The 27,080-nt window shown below is 48.8% G+C and overlaps 1 protein-coding gene across 7 annotated transcripts in view; it reads right to left on the bottom strand.

Moving 5' to 3' along the window:
• The window catches only part of RAP1GAP2 (RAP1 GTPase activating protein 2), a 186,911-nt gene that overhangs the window by 59,678 nt on the left and 100,153 nt on the right, over positions 1–27,080 (bottom strand). For all 7 annotated transcript variants that reach the window (XR_016388881.1, XM_022595921.3, XM_089900603.1 and 4 more), the window contains one exon: positions 2,413–2,448. Coding sequence is in view for 6 of the 7 variants with exons in the window: in XM_022595921.3 (XP_022451629.1) it covers positions 2,413–2,448 (36 nt within the window). In the remaining variant the exon portion in view is untranslated. The remainder of the gene's footprint in view (positions 1–2,412; positions 2,449–27,080) is intronic.

Below are 27,080 nucleotides of genomic sequence, written 5' to 3' on the forward strand. Positions count from 1 at the left end.
AAAAAAGACCCCTGTCCTTGCCAGGCTCCCAATCTAGTTGAGAGGAGAACCCAGCAGCCTCGAAACACGAGGACAGTGAGGCCAGTTAAGTGGGGCTGGAGTCTGTGCTCAGAGAAGCCTTTTGTTGGGGAGGCCAGGGGCCCCGGCTAGCGGTGAGGGGTGAGTGGATCGTGGGAGCAACCAGAGAGAAGGCAGGGTGAGCCGCAAACTCCCCGCCAGCTTGCCAGAGTGCGGGGATTCCGTGGCTCGAGGTGAAGATCCCAGCTTTACTGAGCACCTATTACACACTGCCTCCCATTACTCACTGTGAAGGCCGGTGCCCTCCCTGTTTCCGCAACTTGACTGTACGTTCCCTAAACGCACATAAATCAGTTTGTAGTCCACACACTGCTGGGCACAGAGCAGGATTTTAATAACTTGCTCGTGATAATGACACAACCACTAATAATAGTTTTCCCTCAAACAGTCCCTCCCCCTCCCCCCTTAGGGAGACCTGGCTTTCCCATGAGGACCACGCTTGCTGGTAGCAGCTGCCTTCTCAGCATCTCCACCTGCATCTCAGGCCCGTTGTGGGCACGCTCTCTGCCTCTCCTCCTAGAGCTTCCATCACTACCGGATCCTCCCTCCTGGAGCCTGCAGCAGCTACCATAATATAGTGGCTAAGCCTTGAAGCTATGTACTAGCCCTGAGCCCTTAAGTGTTTTATTTAATATCTCTGTGCCTCAGTTTTCTCACCTGTGAAATGGGGATAATAATAATATGCCTACTTCCTGTGGGCCTTGTCAGGAAGACATGAGATAACGCCTGTCAGTCTCTGAGCCCAAGAAGTGCTTGAAATACGTGGGCTATTATCAGCATCTTCTTCCCATCTACATTTATTAAGCCTTCTGGACCTCCCCCCATATTCCCTAGGGCAGTGGTTCTCATTTGTGAGCCCTCACCCCTTGGTGAGGGGTGATTATAAAGGACCCCCAACACTGAACACTGATTTTTGTGCAATGCCTACAAAGTATTTACATATTTCTCATTTCATCCCAACAACCACGTAAGTGGGTATTTTACATGTAAGCGGGCGTTCTTATTTATAGAAGCCGTGATATTGTGATTTATAATAAGAAATATATATTTGGTCTTCATGCAATTTGAGGCACAGAGCTCCTAAAACGCTTGGAATTTCCTAGGTGATAAGAGCAATCTTTTGTTATAGCATTTGGACTTTTGTCCTTGATTCCTAAAACAGCTCCAGAGCCATAAAGGTGAAAGGAGTGTCTTGTTATAAGTTTATGTTAATGAGGTAACTTTTGGGAAGCCCCCCTAAGGATGGAGGCTTGTTGCCAGGGGAACCAACCCCGATTAGAGGGTTGGAACTTTTAGCCCCACCCCCAACCTCCAGAGAGGGGAGAGGGGCTGGAGATTCAATCAATCACCAATAGCCAATGATTTAATCAATCATGCCCATGTAAAGAAGCCTCCACAAAAACCCAAAAGGACAGGGTTTTGGGAACTTCCTGGTTGTTGAACACATGCTGTGCCCAAAGAAGGCAGAGAAGCTTGCATCCCTTCCCACATACCTTGCCCTAGGCCATTCTTCCATCTGGCTGTTCCTGAGTTACAGCTTTTTATAATAAACTGATAATCTAGTAGTAAACTCTTTTCCTGAGTTCTGTGAGCCACTCTAGCAAATTAATTGGACCCGAGGAGGGGGTCGTGGGAACCTCCGATTTGTAGCCAGTGAGTCAGAAGCACAGGTGTCAACCTGGACTTGGGATTGGTGTTGAAGTCAGGGGAGGAGGGTGGTCTTGTGAGACTGAGCCCTTCACCTGTGGGATCTGACCCTATCTCCAGGTAGACAGTCTCAGAACTGAGTGAAACTGTAGGGCACCCAGCTGGTTTCGCAGAACTGTTTAGTGTGGGAAAACTGCCACATGTCTGGTGTCAGAGTGAGGTGAGAACAGTGCTGTGAGTAGACAGAAAACAGGAGCGAGAAGCTTAGAAAAGGGAAGGAACTAGTGCTAGCGAGTATTAGATGCAGGATTTGAACTCAGGTCTGTCTCCCACTCCGCTGCTCTGCCTCGCAGACGTGAGATGAGTTCCCTAAGAAGGGGCTTTCTTTCCAACCCATTGCAGGGACAACGGACCCCCTCAAACCCTCCCCACATCCGTCTGCCCTGCTGGCAGGTTCTGTTTGTCTTCTTTCCATCCTTCAGGCGGGAGCCGTCCCAGAATCCTCTGTGCCGTTCGACATGGAAATGGCCTCAGGTGCTCCAGGCCATCAGGACTGTGAGTTCTCTCTTCTCTGCCCTCCCTCCAAGCACCCGAGTTTTGCCTGTGGGTTCTGCTGGTGTCGTGTCCGCTGAGGTCACTGCAGCATCCCCACCCGGTGCCTGGCTCCCCGACAATGAGGATGCTCACCTGCATTTTCTCCAGCATCTCAAAGAACTCCGCTGACTGAAAGACACAAAGAGGGCGGGGAGAGAAAGATGGGGCGTCAGCCAGGAGGTCTGCTGAGAAAGCCTCTCCATTGACTGTCTGGAAGTTCAACCCAGGGCTTCCCCAGGGACAAAATTCATTTGGATCAAGAGAGAAGATAATTTGATCTTGCCTTTGCAGGGCTGGAGGGCCAGAATACCCCATACAACAAGAGGGGGAGAAAAGCATGCCTGGCCTGGCAAATGGCCCTGGGGAGAACAGTTACTCAGTCTCTGTCAAGAGGGACGGGTCCCTGGGAAAAGCCAAGGTCTCCAAAAGCCCTGGGATTCAGCCTCCAGCAGGATTCGTGTTTGGGATGTTTTCAGCCCAACAGTGAGGCCAAGATGTCCCACACAAGTAGTTTTCCAACTTTTGTGGCAACACACAGCTCTTCTGTCTTCTCACAGAAGTCTCACTTAGAACTCCAACATACAAAACCAGTAAAAGCACAGCTGCTCTGGCCAAGGCAGAGCCCCTGATGTGCCACCTCTGCCTGTCCCTGTCCCCTGTCCCCAAGGCACCTTTTGGGACCCAAGAACTGGTGAGCAAAACCTAAAAACCATTGAACTGCAGCCTCCAGTGGCCTGGATGGGTTATTTTTAAAATCGTAAACTACGTAAGTCCAAACTTTTAACCTACTTTGGTGCCACCCTTGTAAACTCCAGGTAAGACCAAAAGGAGGAAAAAGTGGAATGAAAGGGTGAGGGACTGAAAGCTCTACCCTAATAAACACATGCAGAGGTTGCCCCAGAAGTGTCCCCACTTCCCGTTCTGTAAAAACGGCTACACTTTTTTGTCATAAGATCACTGCCCACATCAGGGCACTGGCAAGCCACGAGTTAATGAGCGCCCAGAAGAGACAGTCCCCAGATGAATAGGAAACAAAAGAAAGCAGTGAAAAGGAAGCATGTCCTTGTCACTTCTTCATGCAGAGGCAGGGCATCCACCCTGCTTTCCTCTGCAGGCACCAATGGACCAGAACTGCCTGCAGCCCCGTCACCCTTAGCATTCTCAGAGGAGAACCACCATGGAAAGGACCTTGTGGAGTCACCTGCAGAAACCTGGCCCTGCTGCAGACTCCAAGTGACTTCTCCCAGGCTAAAGGTGGCCCATCAGAGGCAAAGAGTCTCTGACCCCCCAGCAGTTCAGGTTCCAGGGTCTGGAAACCCCACTTGTGAATGTACAGGGTTGAGGACAAGCTTGGGTCACCCACATCAAGCACCCTTGACCAGAAGCAGCCATCAAACACCCAGCTCTCAAACCTATCCTTCCCACTCGTTCTGGGTATTCTTACCGACTCCAGTCTCCAGGATACCAAGACTAATAGACATAAAGAACTTATTCAGATCAGTAAGGCTAGAAAGATGAGCAAAAAGAGAACAAGGAGGTAGAAACAATCAGCATTTTAAATACACAGACCTCTGACCCAACAATTCCTCTTCGAAGAATGTGTACTATAAACACACTTACACGTGAACACAAAGACAGATACAATATAATGGCCATTGCAGCATTTTTTGTAACAGCAAAAAATGGAAACAACTTAAATGTAGGAAATTGGCTAGAATAAGCTACATAGAATAAAATACAAATACTACGAAAGACTGTGTGCCAATAACTGAGATGAAATGAACAATTCCTAGCAATACACAAACTACCAAAACTGACTTGGGAAGAAACAGAAAATCTAAAAAGACCCATATTAAATAAAGAGATTGAATTAGTAATCAAAAAACTACCCACAAAGAGAAGCCCAGGTCCAAATGGCTTCAGTTGTGAATTCTACCCCTTAAAGAAGAAGTAATACTAATTCCTCACAAACTCTCCCAAAGATAGAAGAGGGAATGCTTCTCAACTTATCCCATAAGGTTAGTACTACATTGACACCAAAATTAACATCACAAGAAAAGAAAACTACAGACCAATATAGCTTATGAAAAGAGATGCAAAAATTCTCAACAAAATTCTAGCAAACTGAATCCAGCAACATAAAAAGAACTACCATTTGACCCAGCAATTCCACCCCTAGGTATATACCCCCAAGAGAAATGAAAACATATATTTAAAACATATGTCTCAAAAACTTGTACGCTCATGTTCACAACAGCAATATTCATAATACCCCAAAAGCGGAAACAACCCAAAAAGTCCATCAACTTTTGAATAAACAAATTATAGCACATCCATCAATGGAATAGTATTCAGCCATTAACAAAAAAAAAAAAGAATGAAGTACTGGCTCATGCTACAACATGCAAAAACGTTGAAAACATTATGCTAAGTAAAAGCCAGACACAAAAAGCCACGTGATTCCATTAATATAAGATATCCAAAATAGGCAAATCTAAAGAGACAAAAAGTAGATTTGTGGTTGCTTAGGGCTGAGGGAAATGGGGGATTTGGAAGGTGATAACTAAAGGATATATGGTTTCTTTCTGAGCTGATGAAAATGTTCTAAAATTGACTGTGGGTAACGGTTACAGAATTCTGTAAATATACTAAAAGCCATTAAGCTGTGAACTTTAAATGGGTGCCTTTATGGTACTGAATTCTATCTCAATAAAGCTGTTCAAAAAGAAAAACTACTCAGTTATTCAAAAAGAAAGCAGTAGATCTATATTGCTTATATGAGGTGCTCTCCAAGATATATTAAGGGGGGGTGCAAATCAGAACATCACATAGAATACGATCCCCTTTTAATAAAAACAAAACCTAAAAAGACCTATATGTATGTATATAAATGCATAGAAAATAATACAGAAGATACCTCACACTATCAAAAAGTGATTATATTGAGAAGGCGGAGAGAATAGTGAAGGGGGGTTTGCTTTATACATGGCCTGCTTCACAAGCAGGTAGACCTACATTACTGGCATAATTCAATTTCAAAGAAATAAGTTTTGGAAAGGAAAACAGAAAAATGTGCAAAGGACAGGAACAAACAACTTGCTAAAGGAGAAATATAAAATGACCAATAAACAATTGGAACATGCCCAACCTCCCAAGTTATGAAAGAAATTAAGCTAATAGTAAGATAACATCTTTCACCTATCAGATTGGCCACAATTAAAAAGAAAATCCAGTGTTGGCAAGGACTGTAGGTTAAGTGTGCACCTGGTACTTTCTGAAGGGCAGTTTGGTACTATGTGTCCAAAGCCTGAAAAACGTTCATGTATTTTGGCCCATAAACCCACTTAAAGGAATTTACCCAAAACCAATATTTGGGCAACTACACAAAGATATGTATACAAGGATATCTGTCGAAACACTGTTTATGGGTAAAAAAAAGTGGAAAGAGCCGAAGTACCCATCAATGAGGGAAAGAATAAATCATACAAGGAAGTATGCCCGTACAATAAAATACTCTAAGAGGAGATCTGTGTTGATTATGCTACTAGGAAGATTCACGTTGTACCCTTAAGTGAGAAAAGTAGGGTTTAGAACAATGTGACCCCTTTTTTCTCAACATATATGTCTTCATGTTGAATACACACATCACCCCTCCAGAGAAAAATATCTTGAAGGATATATGTCAAAATGAGTTATAAGTTAAGGATAATTTTTTTCCTTTTTGCTTTTAAGTATTTTTTAAATTTTCTATAACAATTATAAATTATTTTTGCAGTTAATCAACTGCAAAGATTTCAACACATAAGCAGAGGCTCTGGCATGCCTTTTTTTGCTTCTCCCAACTCCTGCTACATGCCCTTCCTGTACCCTCATAAGACGCTGTGCCCAAGGACCCAAGTTATACAGCCTTTTGTGCCCACAGAAAGCCCCTGAATTCAGGCCAATTCATTTCCAGGTCTAACCATGGCCCTGGGTGTTATAGACTAAGACTCACCCCCATATCCAGCTTACCCCCTGGGATCCATGTAAACTGGCAACCAAAATACCTTAGGTGTGTTCCTACACAATGTTCCTTGTGTTGGTTAATCTATTAACCCCAAATGATTAAGTGCTGGCAAGGCATGGACTGGTCACTGGAAGTACTAGGCAAGGGCTCCATTTCTAGGGTACTTGACCTTAATTATGAGACAAAGTTACACAGGGTTATGTTACAGATGACCAGTGGTTCAGAGGAGGCATGAAGCACTTCTTGCTGGGAGGTAAGGATACTAGTTCTGTACTGCTGTAGAACAAATTACCCCAAAACTTGGTGACTCGCAACAACGTCCATGGGTCAGGAATTCAAAAGTGGCTTCGTTGGTCAGTTCTGGCTCCGGCGGTTGCATTCAGAATGTCAGCAGAGGCTGCATCACCTGAAGGCTAGATTGGGATTGGAGGATCTGCTTCCAAGATGGCGCACTCACAAAGCTGTCAGCAGGAGGGCCCAGTTCCCCATCACACAGACCTCTCCATCGGTTGCTTGAGTATCCTCAAAATGTGGCGGCTGACTCCCCCGGAGCAAGTGATCCAAGAGAGAAAGCATGAAGGAAGCTATACTACCTTTACACCTTCCTTTCCCTTTTATCCTATTCTTTAGAAGCTAGTGTCCACGACCAGCCCTCACTCAAGGGGAGGGGAATTAGGTTCTGAAGGAGAAAAGTATCAAAGAGCTTGTGGACATATTTTAAAACTACCACATCAAGGAAGTCTTCTTGTAAGAGGCTGGATTCTAACCAGACCTTAAAAGATAAACAGAAATCACTTGATAGAGAGGGTGGAGAGGGCATTACAGGCGGTGGTAACTGTGAGGGCAAAGGTGGAGAAGCACGGTGTGTACTCAGTGAATGGTGAGTGGATGAACCTGGCTGCCTGAGGCCTCTGGGTCAACATCCTTAAGTTCAGACTGGAAAGGAGGGCTGGGGTCTAGGCCTGAGAGATTCCAAACGCCAAGAATTCAGGCTTAATCTGGAAGGCGCTGGAGAGCTACTGAGGTTTGGGTACAATAGAAAGATAAAGTCGTCCACAGTACCTGTGGGGGATTGGTTCCAGGACCCCTGTAAATATCTGAGGATGCTCAAGTCCCTTATTTAAAATGGAATAGCACAGTTGTCCCCTTTATCCCCCTTTATCCGCAGGTTCCACCAACTGGGGATCAAAATCGAAATCTTTAGTTGAATCTGTGGATGCAGAACCCGTGGATACAGAAGGCCAACTCAACAGGAGGGAGTAGAATCCAGTGGTCAAAGCCAGGTATGGGAAGTGACCGACCTGCTACTGGCCGGCTGCGTGGTACAAGGCACGTGATTCAATCTCTCTTACTTCCCTCACCTGAAAGCGGGATCAGCCCCTGCCTTTCAGGGCTCATGTGAGGCTGAAGTAAGAACGTGGACAAGAAGTGCCAGGGCCTGGTCCATGGCCAGCGCTCAGTAAACAGCAACTACTATAAGGAACTATTAGAAAGTTCACTCTGGAAACAAGCTTTGCCTGTTGGGAGATGGTCTAGTACCTTCAGGACAGTTAGCTTTTCCTGATTTAGCTTTTCTTGACCTCATTGGTCTTCCCAGAGGCAGCGTGTTTAGATTACTGTTAAAAATGGGTCTATTTCCCGAATGAAGATGCTCCGTGGCCTCAGGGCTGGCACAGGTGGTGAGATGAAAGGGCTGTGATTCAGCCTCAGCCCTGAGTAACACACTGGGTGGACAATTGCTGCGTGGACAGTGTCCAGGAGCAGAAATCAGCCAGTGGCAACTCGGCCCCAGCTGGCCTAGCCCCACTTCATGGTGACTTGTTGAACTTTCCAATGGGACAGTTCCAACCTTGGCAAAGAGCAAGTCTCCTTTTCCACCCAGAAGCAGGGTGACTCAGGCCAGCCTGGAACAGCAGCTCCGGCCACTGAGTCCCACCCTTGTCCACACCCTGTGAGGTTGCTTCACGCGGCCAAGGGCGCACAGCAGGCACTCAGTAAATGCTCACTGACTCACTGGCATCGTCCCACAGGCCCTTTAGGAGAGAAAGCCTAAAGCATTCTTCGGAAGGGGATCCCCCTCCATTGGGAAGCCAGGCGCTGGATTTTCACAGAGAAATGTAATTCAGCCTTCTCATCAATAGCGGCCCAGCTGTCTAATTTATTATTAGCAACAGCCATCAACACCCAAATCAGAGCAGCGGCCAGCATTTCCCCTTGGGCTCTGCTTTAACAGTCAGTCAAGTAGGATGTGAAATCATCACCGAGAGCCAGCACCCAGCCGGGGAAACCACAGGCTGGGCCCCAAGGTTCGGTCCGGGTTCAAGCCGTGTCCTCCCACCTCTCAGTATAGAAACCGACCAGTCTTCCTTCAGAAGGACAAAATGCGTCCTTGCGGGGAGAAGGCCAGAGGAGGTCCGACACAGCAGGAACAGAAGTGAACAGGAACTGCAAGGTCAGTCTTGAGGAATCTTCCCGATGCCCCTACTTGTTCACTCTGGTGCGAGCCCCCTGCCCAGGTGGTGAAGAAGTAGAAGCAATGGAAGGGATAGAGCATGTGCGAGTATAGCAGGGCCACCACCCCATCTCAGCACCCTGTGCCCTTCCCGCGGGCAGGAGCGGCCTGGCCTGCCTCTCTCTGGTCCACAGCAGCTCTACACGTGGACGTGACCTTTCCTGGCAGATGGGTGGCCACCTGTCCTCTCCTTCTTGCTGCATCACAGGAAGGGCCCCCACCAGCACACACCCCTCTCTTTCTGACCCTAGTTGAAGTCGCACCCACTGCCATCCATCTGCTGCCCACCAGATCCCTGCGGGGGGTCCTGCCCTAGCTCTGGCCTCCTCTGCTTCCCTCCTGCAGGCAGGCTGTATTTGTGTGTGAGCAGTCTGCCCAGAAGGTACCACACGCCCACTGCTCACACACAGGACGAGGCCATCTGAGCGCCTGCACCTTGGAACAAGGCTCAAAACGGCACCGACTCACAGGGCTGTGGTGGGATAACGTGAGCCAGTCTGCAGAGCCAGACACAGCACCCAACGCAGAACTCGCTCCGTGCACAGCAGCAAGTGTCTCCTTATCCCACCTCAAGCCAGGGCATGCATGAGGAGGCCAAGGCATGTCAACAGCAACCAGAAACGGTAAAACAAGACGAGGATGGAGGACAAGGTGTCTTCTCCCCCCCCCCACAGTCCCAGGAGAATGGGATGGAGATGTGGGCTGGGTGGTGCTGAGGAGAGGAAGAAAATGTGTCTGAGAAGGTTTCCTCATTATACAGAGAAGGAAGACACCACAAAAGAAAAGGATTTCTGGAGAGTTTTGTAGAGATTTTTGGAAAGCTGGGAGAGCTGGGAACCCAGAGCACACACCCCATCAGGAGCCAGACCGGATGTGTCCCAAGGCCACCCAAGCACAGTACATGCTGCGCAGCCCTGGCTCTGCTGCTGGCTCAGAGGCCCCCATCCAGAGGACATCAGGATGAGGGCCAGCTGGCCGCCACTCTGGTTGCTGGAACCTGCAGAAGAAGGCAAAGGGCGGTTCACTAGAATAGAAGGTCCTTGAGGGGAGGGCTCTGATTATTTTGTTCACTGCTATATCCCTGGATGTACAACTGCCTGGCACAGGGTAGATGCTCCAGAAACATTTCCTGAATGAATGAGAATGAATTGGGCAGGGGAGACTGACTCCTAGGCCTGTGGGTGGCCGGGGCTATCTCCTCAGGATGGCTACAGTCAGGGCAGGACAGGCCAATGCATGTGCTAGTAAGGGCTGTCTCTTCTCTGGCCACAGACTGTACCCCTCACCCTGGACAGCCAACAGTTGCATCCAGGTCCTATTCCAACCAAGCCTCCTTCCCCCCTCTCCCCTGTGCAACCTTCATGCTTCTCCGTCCCTTCTTTGGTCTGCCTTCATACCAACTCACACTGAACATAGCTCCTCAGCTGCTTGAGGCCTGCAGAGGCACAGCTTCAACTATGTCAACTTGGGCCAGGAGCATACAAGGCTCTCTATTACCTATGGCAATGGTGATACAACGGAATTACCAGGAGAGCGTGTTAAAACACAGGTTCCTGGCCCCAGCCCTAGGGAATCTGAATTTCTAACACATTCCCAGGTGATATGGATACTCCTTATCCAGGGACTACACTGTGAGAACCACTGACCTATGGAATTATAATGTTTAATGCAGGGGGTGTATGAAAGGGATCAACCTGGCCAGAGCAGAGATTGGGCAGGGAAGCAGGGTGGGAGGATGGCTGGTTTTTATAGGACAACTTAAAAATTATGCAGATTTATATTTAAATCTGTAAGAGAGGATTTGAAAATGCAAATGACTACAAGTACCAGGCAAGTAACATAAAAGAATGAAGAGATAATAAGAGATTGAATCGGTAATCCAAAACCTCCCAGCAAAGAAAAGTCCAGGATCAGATGGCTTCATGGTAAATTTCACCAAACATTTAAAGAAGAATTAGCACTAATCCTACATAAACTCTTTCAAAAAATTGAAGAGGAAGGAACACGTCTTAATTCATTCTGCGAGGCCAGCATTACCAAAACTATACTAAGAAACGACAAGGAAACAAAACTACAGATCAATATCCTTAATGGATATAGATGTAAACGTTCTCAACAAAATACTAGCAAACCAAATCCAACAGCACATTATACATTGTGACCAGGTGGGATTTATCCCAGGAATGCAAGCTTGATTCAACATAAGGAAATCAATCAATGTAATATATCACATTCATAGAATGAAGGGAAAAACCACATAATCATCTCAGCTGATGCAGAAAGAGCACTTGACACAATCTAATACCCTTTCTTGATAAAAACACCCGGAACACTAGGAATAGAAAGGAACTTCCTCAACATGATAAAGGGCTTTTTTTTTTAATCCACAGCTAACATCATGCTCAATGATACTGAAAGCTTTTCCCCTAAGACCAGGAACAAAACAAGGATGCCCACTTTCACCACTACTATTCAGTGTACTGAAAGTTCTAGCCAGAGCAATTAGAGAAAGAAATGAAAGGCATTCATATTGAAAAGGAAAAATAAAACTATCTCTATTTGCAGATGACATAATCCAATATAGAAAACACAAAAGAATCCACAAAAACACTACTAGAGCTAATAAAGGAAGCCAGCAAGATTGCAGAGTACAAGATCAACATACAAAAGTCATTTGTATTTCTATACACCAGCTATGAACAATCTGAAAATAAAATTAAGAAAACAATTCCATTTGCAAGAACATCAAAAAGAAGAAAATACCTAGAACAATTTCAACACGGAGGTAAAAGATTCACACACTGAAAACTAGAAGACTTTGATGAAAGAAATTAAAGAAGACTTAAATAAATGGTATGACATTCCTTATTCATGGGTTGGAAGACTCAATACTGCTAAGATGGCAGTAATCACCCAAAGTGATCTACAGATTCAATCCAATCCCTATCAAAATCCCAGCTGGATTTCTTTGCAGAAATTGAAAAGCTTATCCTAAAATGGATGTGGGAACTCAAGGAACTCAGAAAGCCAAAACGTTCTTGAAAAAGAACTCACAATTCCCAATTCCAAAACTTACTACAAAGTTACAGTGATCAAAACACTGTGGTACTAGCATAAGGATAGACATATAGACCAATGGAATAGAATTTAGAGTCCAGAGATAAATCCATGCATTTATGGTCAACTGACTTTTGACAAGGGGTCAAGACTAATCGATGGGGAAAGAACAGTCTTTTCAACAAATGGTGCTAGAAAACTGGATACCCACATGCAAAAGAAATGAAGTTGGACACCTATACCTCAAACCATATACAAAAATACAAAAAGCAACAACCTAAACCTAAGAGCTAAAACTGTAAAACTCTTAGAAGAAAACATAAGTTAAATCTTCACGATCTTAGATTTGGTAATGGATTCTTAAATATGACACCAATAAAAAAGGAAATATAAATTACTGAACTTCATCAAAATTTAAAACTTTTGTGCTTTAATGGACACTATCAAGAAAGTAAAAAGACAACCAACATAATGGGAGAAAATATTTGTAAATCATATATCTGATAAGCACCTAGCATCCAGAATATATAAAGAACTCTTACAACTTAACAAAAAGACAAACAACCCAATTTAAAAATGGGCAAAAAACTTGAATAGACGTTTCTCCAAAGAAGATATACAAATTGACAATAGGCACATAAAAAAAATGCTCCACGTCATTAGTCATGGGGAAATGCAAATCAAAACCACAATGAGATACCACTTTCATACCCACTAGAATGGCTATAATCAAAAAATAGAAAATAACAGGTGTTGGCAAGCATGTGGAAAAACTGGAACCCTCATACATTGCTGGTGGGAATGTAAAATGGTACAGCTGCTGTGGAAAACAATTTGGCGGTTCCTCAATAAGTTAAACATAGAGCTGCCATATGACCCAGCAATTCCATTCCTAGGTAGATACCCAAAGAACTGAAAACAGGTACCCAAACAAATAGTTGCACAAGAATGTTTTCCACTTGTACACTAAAGAGCCGCACTATTCACACTTGCCAAAAGGTGGAAACAACCCAAATGTCCATCAATTGTTGGATGAATAAACAAACTGTGGTGTATCCACACAACGGAATATCATTCAGGCATAAAAATGAGTGAAGTGCTAATAAATGTTTCAATGTGAATGAACCTCAGAAACATCCCATGTGAAAGATGCCAGAGACAAAAGGTCACATACTGTATGATTCCATCTCTGTAAAATATCTGGAATAGGTAAATCAATCCATAGAGACAGAAAGCAGATGGGTGGTTGCCAGGGGCTGGAGTTGAGGGAGAATGGAGAGCAGCAGCTTAATGGGATTTTATTTGGAGGTGATGGAAATAGTTTAAAACTAGGTAGAGGTGATGGTTGCAAAATATTGTGAATGTACTAAATGCCACTGAATTATACACTTTATTTATTTATTTTTGATGTGGACCATTTTTAAAGTCTTTATTGAATTTGTTACACTATTGCTTCTGTTTTATGTTTTGTGTTTTTTGGCCCCGAAGTACATGGGAACTTAGCTCCCCGACCAGGGATCGAACCCGAACCCCCTGCAGTGGAAGGCGAAGTCTCAACCACTGGATCGCCAGGGAAGTCCCGAATTATTCAGTTTAAATGATTAATTTTACATTGTGAAAATTTTCCCTCAACAACAACAAGAGTTGGGGGACCGAAACAATGGTAAACTGAAGAGGACATGCTCCTTCCAGAAGAGGCAACTGCTGCTCATCTCTGCCAGGCTGCAAGAGGAAATGCAAGCTCGATGTTACCAGAGTTTTCAACTTTTCAGGATAAGCCAGAAATCCAAATTTGTAGGTAAACTCTCCCAACTTCTATGCATTGATAACCAATGAAAAGTTTTTAGGACTTCCCTGGTGGCACAGTGGTTGAGAGTCCGCCTGCCGATGCAGGGGACGCGGGTTTGTGCCCCGGTCCGGGAAGATCCCACATGCCGCGGAGCGGCTGGGCCCGTGAGCCATGGCCGCTGAGCCTGCGTGTCCGGAGCCTGTGCTCCGCAACGGGAGAGGCCACAACAGTGAGAGGCCCATGTACCGCAAAAAAAAAAAAGTTTTTAAAATCTCTACGTAGACCAAACAAAATTCATCTATGAGCCAAGTCAGTCCACAAGACACAATTTCCAAGCTCTGCTCTGCACAACAGGGAGCCATTGAATGTTCCTGAGCTGGAAAATGAGAAGATGTAAGGCAAGTGTAGGGAGCCCCAAGGTATCCTCTTTTGGGCACACGTGACATGCCAGGCACTGGGGCACTGAATCAGTGCCACCCCATTAGTACAAATGCCACCCCATTAGTCCCAGGGAGGGATGGTTAGAGGGGTGGAAGGGGTTGAGTGATTAAGCAACTTGCCCAAAGTGAACACACTTAGTAAAAGGCAGAAGCCAGATTCAGGTCCAGATCTATCTGAGTTTGCCAACTCCACATCTCAACGTGCGTGTCTGACAGACATCTCAGACTTAACTAGGCCCAATACAACACTCCTTAACTCTTTTTTTTAATCATTAACTCTTTCCCTCAAAAACTTTCCTCCACCTTAGCCAGTCTCCCCATCGTCCACCCATCCTGACGCTCAGGAGAAAACCCCCAGGATTATCACTGATTTCTTCCTCATTCCCCACACGCAACAGACCTGCAAGTCCACTATCAAAACATATCCCAAGTCTGAGCACGTCTCAGCAGCTCCCCCACCTCCATCAGCTCTCACTGCCCCGCATCAGGACCATGTAGCAGCCTCCCGGCCTGCACACCAATGCCTTCCTAATCAACCCCCCGGACAACAGCCACACGGTCTTTCTGAAAGATAAATCAGATGACATCCGTATCCACCTTAAGACCCTCCAGTGCACCACTCCATATCCTGCCAAGGTCCAGGGGCATCAGGCCATTTCGGTTTGTAACAGTGTCACCAGGCTCACACCCTGCCCCCCATTCCGGAGCCAGTGGTAGCACAGCCTGAGATTGGGGGACTCCTTGGTCCAACCCGCTAACAAGTGTCCTATCACTCCCCACACTCATCCCTAAACTGTCACAGCCCGGGAAGGGAAAGAAAGGAAAGAACACAGCCCACACCCACCTGCAGCAGGTAGGTCGTGAATGAGAAGAGGCCAGCAGTTCCAACCTGGCCGAGTCAGCCTGGGCGCCCATGCGCACAGGGGCCTGGCACAGATGAAACAGGGGGGCCCACAGAGCCTCCAGGGACTGTCTGACTTGGCAGGAAAGGACCTTAACTCCCAGGCCAGCAGGAATGTCACACACAGCACTCCCAAGTGTCACACTAACAGCACAGCTCGGAGGCTCTGTGACAGGACGGAGTCCCCTGCCAGGGCCATCCCAGGCACACAGCACAAAGGGGAGAGGGCTGGACCCACAGGGCTGGCCCGCCAGCTCCGAGTGCCTGGAGCCAGGCGGAAGCCCAGCTACAGAGTCCCTCCCTCTCTCACCCTGGCACCCCACCTGGCACAGCCTGCAGTTGGCTGAGGGTCCCCTCAGGCCCTCACCCAGCATCAGGAAGCCTTGACAGAGGAGCACAGAGGTGAGCTCTGCCCAGCCTCATGCCAGGACCGCCACACCAGGGAGGAAAGGCTCTGGTCCCCGATTCTGTCCCACGCCCTCCCATGTCCCCTCCACACACACAGTCCCCTCTGTCCCTAATCTCTGTTCCTCCTTCCCCTGAGTGACAGGTGGCTTCCATACCCCACGATAGGCCAGCAGGCACCAGGGGCTCCCTGCCAGGTGACAGCAGGAGGGGTCCTGGCTCCTCCCTGACCCAGCCACTCCAGGCCACCTGTGTGGACAGGCACTGCCCCATAGCCCGGGTGCACTCACCAAAACGTTCTTTAAGAAATCCATCATCTTCCACTAGTGCCTTCCCTGGCAAGTCAGGGGGCCCTGACTGTCTGTCTGAGCAGCACTGTGGCTGTGGCTGCTACCACCCCAGCTGCCGCTGCTGCTGACGTTGAACAACTTCCTTAAGATTAAACAAGGAACTGCAGGATTTGGGTGTCCGCCCGGAGCTATTATTCCACACTGACTAGACCTGACCTTTGACCCCTCCTTTGCCAGTGCTGTTTTTCTAGGGAGCCCAGGGCTGGTGGAGCCACCACACGTCATACGTAGTAAGGGCAAGGGGCCCATCCCAGGGGAGAGGCACCATGCCAGCAGGTTGTAAGGGGAGACCCATTTAGGGGTGTGGGAAAGTCAGGGTGCAGGAAGCATTCCTGTCCTTCCATCCCTAACTTTTTTTTTTTTTTTTTTTTTGGTCCCGCCATGCAGCATGTGGGATCTTAGTTCCCTGATCAGGGATCAAACCCATGCCCCTTGCAGTGGAAGCACAGTCTTAACCACTGGACCGCCAGGGAAGTCCCTCCATTCTTATCTCGAGTGAGCCCTCGATGCTGCTGGCCTGTGATGCGTGACGAGAGGAAAGGCTGGGGCACGGGATGCTGTGGGACTCAAGGCTGGGACCTCAATTTTCCATCTGCGAATTGAGAAGCTCCATGTGTCAGGAGAATAAAAACGAAGTAGAAGAAAGAAAACAGGTGCCTGCACCTTTAAAGGCATTCACATGGCCCTCACAGAGCCCAAAACTTCCTACTCAAAGGTTTGAAGAAACAGCTAAAAGAGTAAGACATGGTTCCTTTGCAGGTGGGGCTTGTAGGAGGGGGCAGAGGCAAGGTGAACTGCTTTCTTTCACAAAACAGCCTGGGTTTTGTTCTTTAATCACTGCATGTATTACTTTGGTTTAAAAAAATTTTTAATGTGCCTTAAAAAAGAGAGCGATCCTCACGTCCTGTGGCTCTCCCACAAGGAAAATTAAAAATAAATAAAGCAAATGGCTTGGGAAAACTCATACTCCATCTACGGCCCAGGGCCCAGAGCACCGAGTGATGTGCTATTAACAAGAGGGAGAAACCAGGCCCCAGAGCTCAGCCCAGGGCTCACCTGGGTCTTGGAGTCTCTTCCAACACTAATAAACACATCACATTTAATATCTATCCACGACCCTCGGTCCTGTTCCAGCTTTGGGAGAAAAGCAATGTCCCAGCTCAAAAGGAAAGGAATGAATTTTTAAATCCCTCAAAAGAAGGCAGCATGCTGTGGAAGAAATAGCCCTGGACTTACTGTTCAGCAGACAAGGTTTTAACCCACGGCTCTGCACCTTACAAGCTGTGCAAGGCTGGTTACTCAGCCTCTGAGCCTTAGTTTCCACATCTGTAAAATGGAAAAATCTGACCCCCTCTGCACAGTGGTTGTAGGATAAGGTATGGTGTATATAATATGTCCAGGGAGGGTGGGGCACAAATACCCTCAGTAAATGGCAACTATGATGATCTTCATTCCTTTATCCCAGTGCAGGCTCCGTACTCACTCTTCATGCCCCGGCCCCCAAGACAGTGTGAAAAGTACCCCACCACCTGCTCAGCCAAACCCAGGAAGCCGATCTTGTCTCTGCTTTCCCTCCTCCAGCCCAGCCTGCCGCCAGACACACAGCCCACCCCCTCTGTCCAGCGCAGCCCCATCCTGCGCTTGTTTGAGCCCCAGAAACCACAAGAGCATCAGTGGGAGATCAGAGAGGCCAGGAAATGTCCCCAGGGACTGGGGGAAGGCACAGCTCAATCGAGGTCAAAGAAGGTCTTGGCATGAGTCCATCCCTGGGGGCTTCAAGTGACAGTGAAGGTCAGGGAAGGGGGGATGTGAACTGAGCCATCTCACACATTTGGAGGAGTCACATGCTAGAGGAAACCCTGGCTACAGAGAAGGCTGGCAATGTCCATTCCAGCTCTTACAATTCTGATATAAAAGATCATGTTAGTAGAAGGGATGTGATCAAGCTCACCAGCCTCCCTGCCCCCAAAGGGGTCCCACTGGGCTGTCCCTAACGAGCCCTTCTCTCCTTCCCCGGGAGAAAGGAACCCTGGATAAGGCTCCTGCATCCTCAGTATCCTCCCTGCTCCCTCCCACACCTGCTTCTGGCTCTTCTGCATTCCTGCTCTGGGCCACCGAGTCAATACCAGGGCCCCACCCCACCACCCCACCCTTGCAGCCAAGCTCTCCAGGACATGCCACATCCAGAACACTTCTGCAAGGCCCTTGGCCACAGCACACCAGGGTCCACGAAGCCTTGTGGTTCAAGCCCCTGCCTCTGCACAGGAACACATTCAGAGGCGGCGAGGAAGAAGAGAGATAGGCAACTAACACACTGATTCCCTCTGGGCCAGGCACTGGCTTGGGGCTGGGGACCCTGGGAAGATCAGCCTCAGTCCCTCTCCTCCTACCTACTCCCCTTTACTTGGTTGACTCCTACTTGTCCTTTAGGCCTTAGCTTGAAGGTCACCTCCTCCAGGAAGCCTTCCTGGCATCCACCCCTCCCCCAGGTAGTACTCCCATAGTATCCTGCATATACCCTATCGAGTCACTTATCTCTCTGCATTATAATTTCTCATTTAATTGTCTGTTTCCCCCACTCCATCTGTTAACCTCAGCACCTGGCACATAGATGTTCAATAAATACTTGCTGAATGAAGGACTGAATAAAGGAACTGACTTCCATCTAAAGACTAAGACAATCACAGAAATAAATAATTAGAACTCAATAAAATAGGAACAGTAATGGGAGTGCCAACGCCTGTATGGACCCAAAGAGGAGTGGACAATGGCTGTGCTGCAAGGGAGGGACCTTCCGAAAGGGGCTACTCTCCCTATTTTGCAGATAAGGCCGTGGAGGTACAAGAAAATCAAGTCCTGCATCTCAGGACACACAGTGGTAGAGGAGGAGTGAATATCCAGGCCCAGGATTCATTCCCACTACCTCCCACCTGACCTTTATGATAATCCAGGTGGGGAGGAGGTGAGAAATGAAGCTCAGAGATGTCAACTGACCTGCTTCAGGTCACACAGCCTGTTAGTAGCAGAGCCAAGTGTTCTAGGTGAAAGATGGGATGCGGTGGAGAAAAATGGAGAGGAAGAGGGGGGACAGGGAGGGAGAGAAGGTACGTGTGTTTGTGCTAAACTCAGGGGGCAGGAAGGAGACTCCAGGTGAGGAGGCCCACAGCCCTTGGCAGCGTCATGAGCAGCGGTGGTAGCATGACCCCACACTGGCGGCCTCTCCAGGGTGGGCGAGGGGTAGGGGAGTGCACATGCCAGGAAAGTGAGCCTGAGGACAGGCAAGCACAGAAGAAGGAACGAGGGCCAGAGAGACCAACAGCCGTTCTGGTGGGGCAAAAGTGCCCACTGACCACTGGGAGATGGGAAGGAGAGATTATGGTCTGAACATATTTCCCCTCTGTTAAATTAGCCTCCAAGCCTCTGAATGAGACCTCTCTTCCTTCAACACCAGGAAACCCACAGTTAAGAATGCCCAACAGTAATTTGATTATAAAAAACCCTGCCTGCAGCAAGGCCACTGGGATCAGCAGGGTTTCCCTTCCCTGCCTGTAATTTTTCACCAGCAGCTGTGGTCCGGTAAAAAGAGCACGGGACTGGGAATCAGACAGACCAGCATCCACATCCCAGCTCAGCCTCTGGCCAGCTGTGACCTCAGGCCCCATTCTCGTCATTTGTAAAGTTGGAATAATGACCCCCACCTTCCTGTTGACAATGAAGTGAGATGACAAATGAGAATGCACCTAACACAGGGACAACAATTGATCAACAAATGTCAGCTGGCTCTAAATCTGTTGGATTTATGGGATTAATTTTGTGACGGGAGCAGCTGACATTTACTGAACTCTCACTATGGGTGCCAGGCCCTTGACAAAGTACTTTACGTGCATCCTCTTATCTAATCCCCATGAGCACCCACGAGGCGGTCACTATTACCATCCCCACTCTCAGGCGTGAAAACTGAGAAGGGAGTTAAAAAACTAGTCAATAGGTGGCATCAGCGACACAAACACAGCATCCAAGCGTTGAACCACCACACTAACAGGGCTTGGACATGTTGTTCAGAGCACCTGATTGGCCCACATGAAGCAGGATGCTCAAATCCCACCCATCCTCCCTCAAGTCTTTCTGAAACCCCTCAGTCAGAATTCCCAGAGCACGTGACTCGACTTGGGTATCATATTCGGTTTGGGGTTTTTTGTCTGTTTGGTTTTTTTCAGCCGTGCCACACGTTTTGCAGGATCTTAGTTCCCCGGCCAGGGATTGAACCCGGGCCCACAGCAGCGGAAGCACCAAGTCCTAACCACTGGACTGCCAGGGAATTCTCCTTATCTTCTGTTTTATCTGAATGGCTACTAGGACTGTCTGATCTTTCCCCTTAACTGAAAACTCCTGGCAGGCAGAAGCCATGTCTGCACACCCCAGAGTTGTACACATCCCACATTTCCTCAAATTTTGAATGACACCCATCATAAGATACATATTATTTTATGTACCACTAACAAAGCAAAAACACCACCAATTACAAACTATGGCACTATTGCTAGTGAAATGCAGCCTGATTTCAGAGATGTTAAATGAGACGGGCGGGCGGGGCGCGGGTGGAAGTATGTCTTCACAGCGATGAAATATAGTAGTAGATACTCAGTAATTATTTGTACTCAGTAATTATTTCTCAGGGTAGGAGAAAGAATGCTAACTTGAAATCACAAGCCTCAGGTTTGTGTCTTACCAGCTGGCTAAGGGGAGAGGGCTGCATTTCTCTAGTTCTCTTCCATTGTGGCTGTGAGAACCACAGTGAGTTCAAGAAAGTGCTTTATAAGCTGTAAAGTACTGTACCAACCTACAGTGTAAACGGCATGAAGAGGAGATGATAGGCACCCTCAGCGGTTATGAGAGACACCAGCAGACCCTGTGTGTGTTTGCAAGAGGCTCTGTGAGCGTGTGGCTGCCCTGGAGCAATCCAGCCCTGTCTTCTAGGAAATAACTGGTATTGCTGCTTCCAAGCTGTCCCTACCTTGGAACCACTAGACCCCAGCCCAGCACTGGTCAAGAAGTCACGGTGTGCACACCATGGAGGTTCTCCAAGCCAGGCTCTGGGGTGCCAGTTGGCAGAGCTTCTGCTTCTGATCCAGTCTGTGGCCTGAAACTTCCAGTCTTCCAACAGAGTTGGGCTCAGCTTCAGGCCTGAGCCTCACCGTGGGGGGACTGGAAAAAGAGCCTATGAACCTCATCAGGTTATTTGAAATAAACCTTGCTGGGTCTGCAACAGGGTGAACTGGAGGGTTAGGGACCCTGGGGGCAGCAACAGCCTCAACAAAGGCTTGGTGACAGAAAAGTGAGGAGGAGGTGAGTCTGGCTTTGGTCTCACCAGTGGCCATACCTGTGGCCCAGGCAAGAGGCCCAGGTCCCCCTGCTTGCATCTGTCCAGAGGAATAGGAAATAAAGCAACACTGAGGCTGAGAAGGTAGGACCAAAGAGCAGTGTTGGCCTCCCAGAAAATTCTCTGCTTCACTCCCAGCCCCCTTGTCCCTGAAATGCAATGGCTGGTGCTCCACAGCTGTGTCTCTCCTAACTGGCATGGGTGGGTGGGTGTCTAGCTGAGTGTCAGAGGCACGGTTCCCTCCCTCCATCACACCTTGGTGGCCCTTGTTCCCCAGGCAAGGTTCCTGCATAGCCAGCGTCCTTCCGACTTATCCTCGCACATTACTGCACTTCCTTCCCCTCTCCCTCTCCCTTCCCCTCCCAATTCTGCCCACTTTCCTGCTGGCTCTTTGAGGGTAGAAACTGCAGCCATGCTACCAGCGCGCCTGGACCCTGGGTTTGCAGCAAGAGCAGCAGAAGCCCAGCCACCACCTCTCCACCTCTCCCTCCACAAAACAAGTTTTAAGAACCAAAGAATATGAATATGTGTGTATATGTGTGTGTGTGTGTGTGTGTGTATCTGAATTACTTTGCTGTACACGTGAAACTAACACAATATTGTAAATCAACTATACTTCAGTGAAAAAAATAAAATAACCAAGCACTAAGGACCCTGGGACCGATTAGCCTCCTCCCCTAATCCTGGCCCTGATGTGTGCCTGGGAGAGAAAAGAAGCTGCAGAAGCTCCTGGGTTTGCCACTCACAGAGAACCCATCACAGAATGAATGTGGAACCTGGGGCCCCCCAGCAGACCCTGCTCCTCTTCCTTGATCCCAGAAGCCGCCCAAGCCTCCCCCCTCCAGGTGCCCCCACCCATGGGAGTGTCCCTGTCCTCTTGGCAGAGTCTAGTGTCATCTCAGGGACCCATGAACATACCCGGCTACCGCTGGGGAGGTGTCCTCATGCTGCCAGTCACGTGGCTGTGATCGCGGCTCAGCTGACTCATCTCCAAAACAAATGTTCGTCCTATTCTCACTACCCAGCTCACCCCTAGGGCAGTTTGGGCAAGACTGAGTGAGTGCAAGGACGCAACCTCACACATTTCTAAAGTAGGAGGTGCCACATACCAAGACATATAGCATATACCAACATACCTTCTCCACGGGCCTCTACCGTCTCTGTGCCTCAGTTTCCACACTCATTACGGAGTATGCAAGGTAGCCGCTCTCCCTTCCCCTACATCAGGGCTGAGCTGTCGCCCCAGAGAGATCACTAGGTGCCCTATAGCCAGCAGCAAGCTGTTTGCTGCTCCCAACACCCTGCTGCCTACGAAATGTCCCAAATGCACCACTTCTATTATAAGATGAAGAAAAACAAAGCTCCCCACCCCCCATGCCCGCATCAGCACTGTTAGTAAGTGGCAGAAACAAGGTTTAGAGATTATCTGAGTCAGAATTTCAATGGTCTGTGCTCGCCTCCACCCAGGACAATAGGTTACTGGGATTTCACTGGGGCCAGTCCCTTGCCTAGCACATAGCCGATTCTCATCAGATGTACCAGGCTGAGAACTGAATAAATCAATACGTGCTTTGTGCTTGGCTGAGCAAAGGGCAGTATCAGAAAAGAAGTCATGGGGAACTGGCAACTTTGGGGGCTCACGCTCCCAGATGTGCCTGGGAGATGCCATCTGAGGCATCCCAACTCAGCCCTGGGCAGCCCCCAACCTGCCCCTCCCCAGATGGCAGGAGATGGCAGGAGGAAGGACGCAGAGGGTTTCACTTCAGACTAACCTTCAGGAAGGGGATGTTTGCAAATTGCACGTTCTTTTCCTTCCCCATCTTCTAGTTAATGATCACCTAAATAAATGCTTCGGTCCCAAGTGATTCTAACAGTGGGTCCCCGATCTCCAACAGCCTAATTATACATACACAGCACGGGGGACTGTGACGCTGAACAGCTCTCTTCCCCATAAACCATATGTCAGCTAACACGACTGCCCTGCCCCCTTTCGCCAGCTGGGGCTGATGAACGGGGGTGCTGGGGCTAATGAACGGGGTGCTGGGGCAAATGCAGGCCCTCACAAGGTCTGGGGTAGGGCCGTTGGGCTGCCTGTCCCAAGCCAAGCTATCCTGGCTGGGGAAGCATTCGGGGGCAAACACTCCCACCAACGCAGAGTCCCACAGCGCCCACCTCCGAACAGTCCCCCCAAAGGCACGATGGTACAACAAAGAGCTACCCAGACATTCACATTCACCCCACGTAAACATTCAGGCAAACACACACACCTAGTCCTCGGGGGGCTTATGGGCCACCAAGGCAAGGACCGTTAGCCAGCTGCACACGCCCTCCTGCTATAAACAGCTATCATCTCTTGCTGTTTGCAATCTGCCTGCCCAGTGGTCCCCTCCTCAAAAGCAGGCAGACAACAAAGGAGGCGCGCAGAGGGAAGGAGGCACGAAGTTGAGACCTCAGCCTGCTTCTCACAATCCGTCCCTTTTCCACCAAAAGAGATCCGTGCGTCCAGTAGACACTTTTTTAAAATTTATTTATTTTATTTAGTTAGTTTTGGCTGCATTGGGTCTTCGTTGCTGCGCGCAGGCTTTCTCTAGTTGCGGCAGGCGTGGGCTACTCTTCATTGCGGTGCGCGGGCTTCTCATTGCGGTGGCTTCTCTTGTTGCGGAGCATGGGCTCTAGGCATGTGGGCTCAGTAGTTGTGGCTCGCGGGCTCTAGAGTGCAGGCTCAGTAGTTGTGGCGCACGGGCTTAGCTGCTCTGCAGCATGTGGGATCTTCCCAGAGCAGGGCTTGAACCCATGTTCCCTGCATTGGCAGGTGGATTCTTAACCACTGTGCCACCAGGGAAGTCCCCAGTAGACGTTTTGGAAGTGGTGCTGGTGCCTGGCTCAGAGAGCTTGTGTCACCTTTCAGACCTTCCCTGAAGCTGTAGGCTGGGCAGGACTGAAACAGCAGAGGAGCCTGTGAGGCTGGGAACACGGGACACATTCTGACCCAGGCCTGGTCTCCCCTAAGGAGGTCTCCAGGGACACCCAAGTGGGGAGGATGGAAGTGGGCACAGTGGTGGGGCTCCAGCTCCTGGCAGCCTCACCCCCTGGGTCTGCCCAGATTGCTTAGCAGGCAGCTGGTGGGCTTGTCACTGCTCCCCAGTTCCCCCCAGCCTACCGTCTGGTGTTGATGGTATAAGCCACAAGGGGGCCAGGTGAGCCATATGGAAGTTCCAGACCCACAGGTGGAGATCCAGGTAGTTCCCTGCTATGTGGATGGATGCGGCCAAGACAGATGATTGCAAAGCAGATCTATCTCGAGAGAGCTCTGGCCTCTTCCAGTCCCAGACACACTTCCAGGCTCCTTTCAGCTCCCCAAAGGGCAGGTGGCATGCTCTGGTCCCAAGACACAGCCCCGTTTACACTGAATTGGGAGTTCCTTTGGCCACATGGCTATGCAGAGGGAAGGGTGAGTTGGAGCCCAGGGAGTGGCCAGTCTGAAAGGGCCACCAGGAGGTGAAATCATGACCCTGCTCTCCCAGGCCTAAAGGATAAGTCATGCAGAAGGAAGATGCATTCGTGATTTTGGCTGAACCCACATGGCTCAGGCTGGGCACTCACCCTCATGACCATCCCCTCCTAGAACCACCAAGCAGCTGGATCTGTTCTGCCCAAGGAAACCGTGTGCCGAGTTGTGAAGGAAGCCTGGTGCCTTCGAGGAGCAGGTGTGGTGTGGTCATGGGGTCCTAGCTACCAGGAGGGTAGCCTGACTGTACACATGGGAGACCCCACCTCCAGCTGGAGCAGACAGAGTCACGGTCTTCCTACGCTTGGCCACTCTGGTCAGCTGTGGAATTCTGCACACCTTAAGCAACAGAGTCTTCCTGCCTCCATCAGTCGATAAATCTGGCCCCGCAGCTCCCCTAAAATTGCTCTTGTCAAGGTCACCAGTGACCTCCATGTTGCCAAATCCCAGAAGAACTTCTCCCCTCATCTTCATCCCTTAGCACCACTTCCTCCTCCCTGCAGCATTCTGGGGTTTCCTTCAGCTCTCCTCGTAGGTTCCTTCCTCTGTAGAGACCCTCAAGGCTCAGCCTGGGACCTTCCCTCATCTCTGTCTCTGCTGCCTTCCCAGGGTACCCATCCATTCCCCTGAATTTAATTCCATCTCCATGCTGCTTCCCCTACATGAATATCTCCAACCTTGACCTCTCCTTGGACCTCCAAATTAGCATCTCCAAATGCATACTTGATTTTTACACTTTGCTGTCTCACGGGGATCTCAAACTTGGCATGTCCAAAATAGAGTCCCTGATCTTCCATCCTGAACCTGTCTCTCCGCAGGCTCCTCCTCAGAAAAATGGGACCCAAACCCACCCATTGCTCAAGTCTCATCTAGGATGATGAGACATCTAGATTCCTCCCTTTCCCTCACCTCCTAGGTCCAATCCACCACACCTCCTGTCGTCTCGACTTCATCACCATAACCCTAATCCATCCATATCTCTCCATCTCCACTGCCAACACCCTCCCGGGTTCAAGCCCCCTTCGCTTTTTGCCCGGACTAGAGCCACAGCCTCCCATCTGGGCTCCCACCTTCCCCTTCTGCTGATCTATAGCCCATTCTCCACGTGGCAGCCAGAGATGAATCACATCACTCTGCTGATCAGGATCCTTCCCAAGACCCACAGGCCTGGATGCTTTGCCTCTCGGCAACCTCCCGCCTCGCTCACCCTACTCCAGCTGCACAGGCCTCCTTTCTGTTCTTCCAAAGCATAGACACACAAATAACAAGGACCTACTGTACAGCACGGGGAGCTATATTCAGTATCTTGTAATAACCTATAATGGAAAGGAATCTGAAAAAGAACATATCTAGGACTTCCCTGGTGGCGCAATGGTTAAGAATCTGCCTGCCAATTCAGGGGACACGGGTTCGAGCCCCGGTCCGGGAAGATCCCACATGCCGCGGAGCAACTAAGCCCGTGCGCCACAGCTACTGAGCCTGCGCTCTACAGCCCGCGAGCCACAACTACGGAGCCCACGTGCCACAACCACTGAAGCCTACGCGCCTAGAGCCTGTGCTCCGCAACAAGAGAAGCTGCCGCAATGAGAAGCCCAGGCGCCGCAAGAAGAATAGCCCCCACTCGCCACAACTAGAGAAAGGCTGTGAGCAGCATCGAAGACCCAATACAGCCAAAAATAAAATTAAAAAAAATAAAAAGAATATATATATATATATATATATATATACACACACATACACACATATATACATACAGGGTTGGCCAAAAAGCTCGTTCGGGTTTTTCTGTAACATATTACGGAAAAACCCGAACGAACTTTTTGGCCAACCCCATATTTATGTATAACTGAATCACTGTGCTGTACACCTGAAACTAACACAACACTGTAAATCAACTATACTTCAATAAAAAGAAGAAAAGAAGAAAAAAAAAAAAGAACAGATTCTTCCCTGCCTCGGTGCCTTTGCACTTGTTATATCTGGCACCCAGACACACCCCCAGCTCTTCACACGGCCATTCCTTCTCACCTTTCAGGGCTCAGCTAAAATGTTACCTCCTCCAGGCCTTTCTTGAGCCCCCTGGCAAAGCCATTTCTCCCTGCCACAGACACAATATTCTCAAATAGCACCCTCGAAATGATGCCCCTCCCCAAACACCATGTTTGTGTCTCTCTTCGGGGCACTGATCAGAAGCTACTGTTGTCTGATGGCTTTCTTAACTACCGTCCATCTCCCTCACTGGACAGTAAGCTCCGTGTCCACAGGAATCGTGTCTGCTGGCTTCCCTGCTGTGTCCCCAGGCCCTAAAGCAGTCCTTAGTCCATGGCAGGTGACCAATAAATACTAGCCAAGTAAATGAAGGGATTTCACTGGCACTTCCACGTGTAAGGTGTTCTTGTGCAGAAGACCAAGT

The sequence above is a fragment of the Delphinapterus leucas genome, chromosome 19 (assembly GCF_059928025.1).
Source record: "Delphinapterus leucas isolate spDelLeu-1000000601 "Yukka" chromosome 19, BTC_Dleu_Yukka2, whole genome shotgun sequence".
In the NCBI taxonomy this organism is placed as follows: Eukaryota; Metazoa; Chordata; class Mammalia; order Artiodactyla; family Monodontidae; genus Delphinapterus; species Delphinapterus leucas.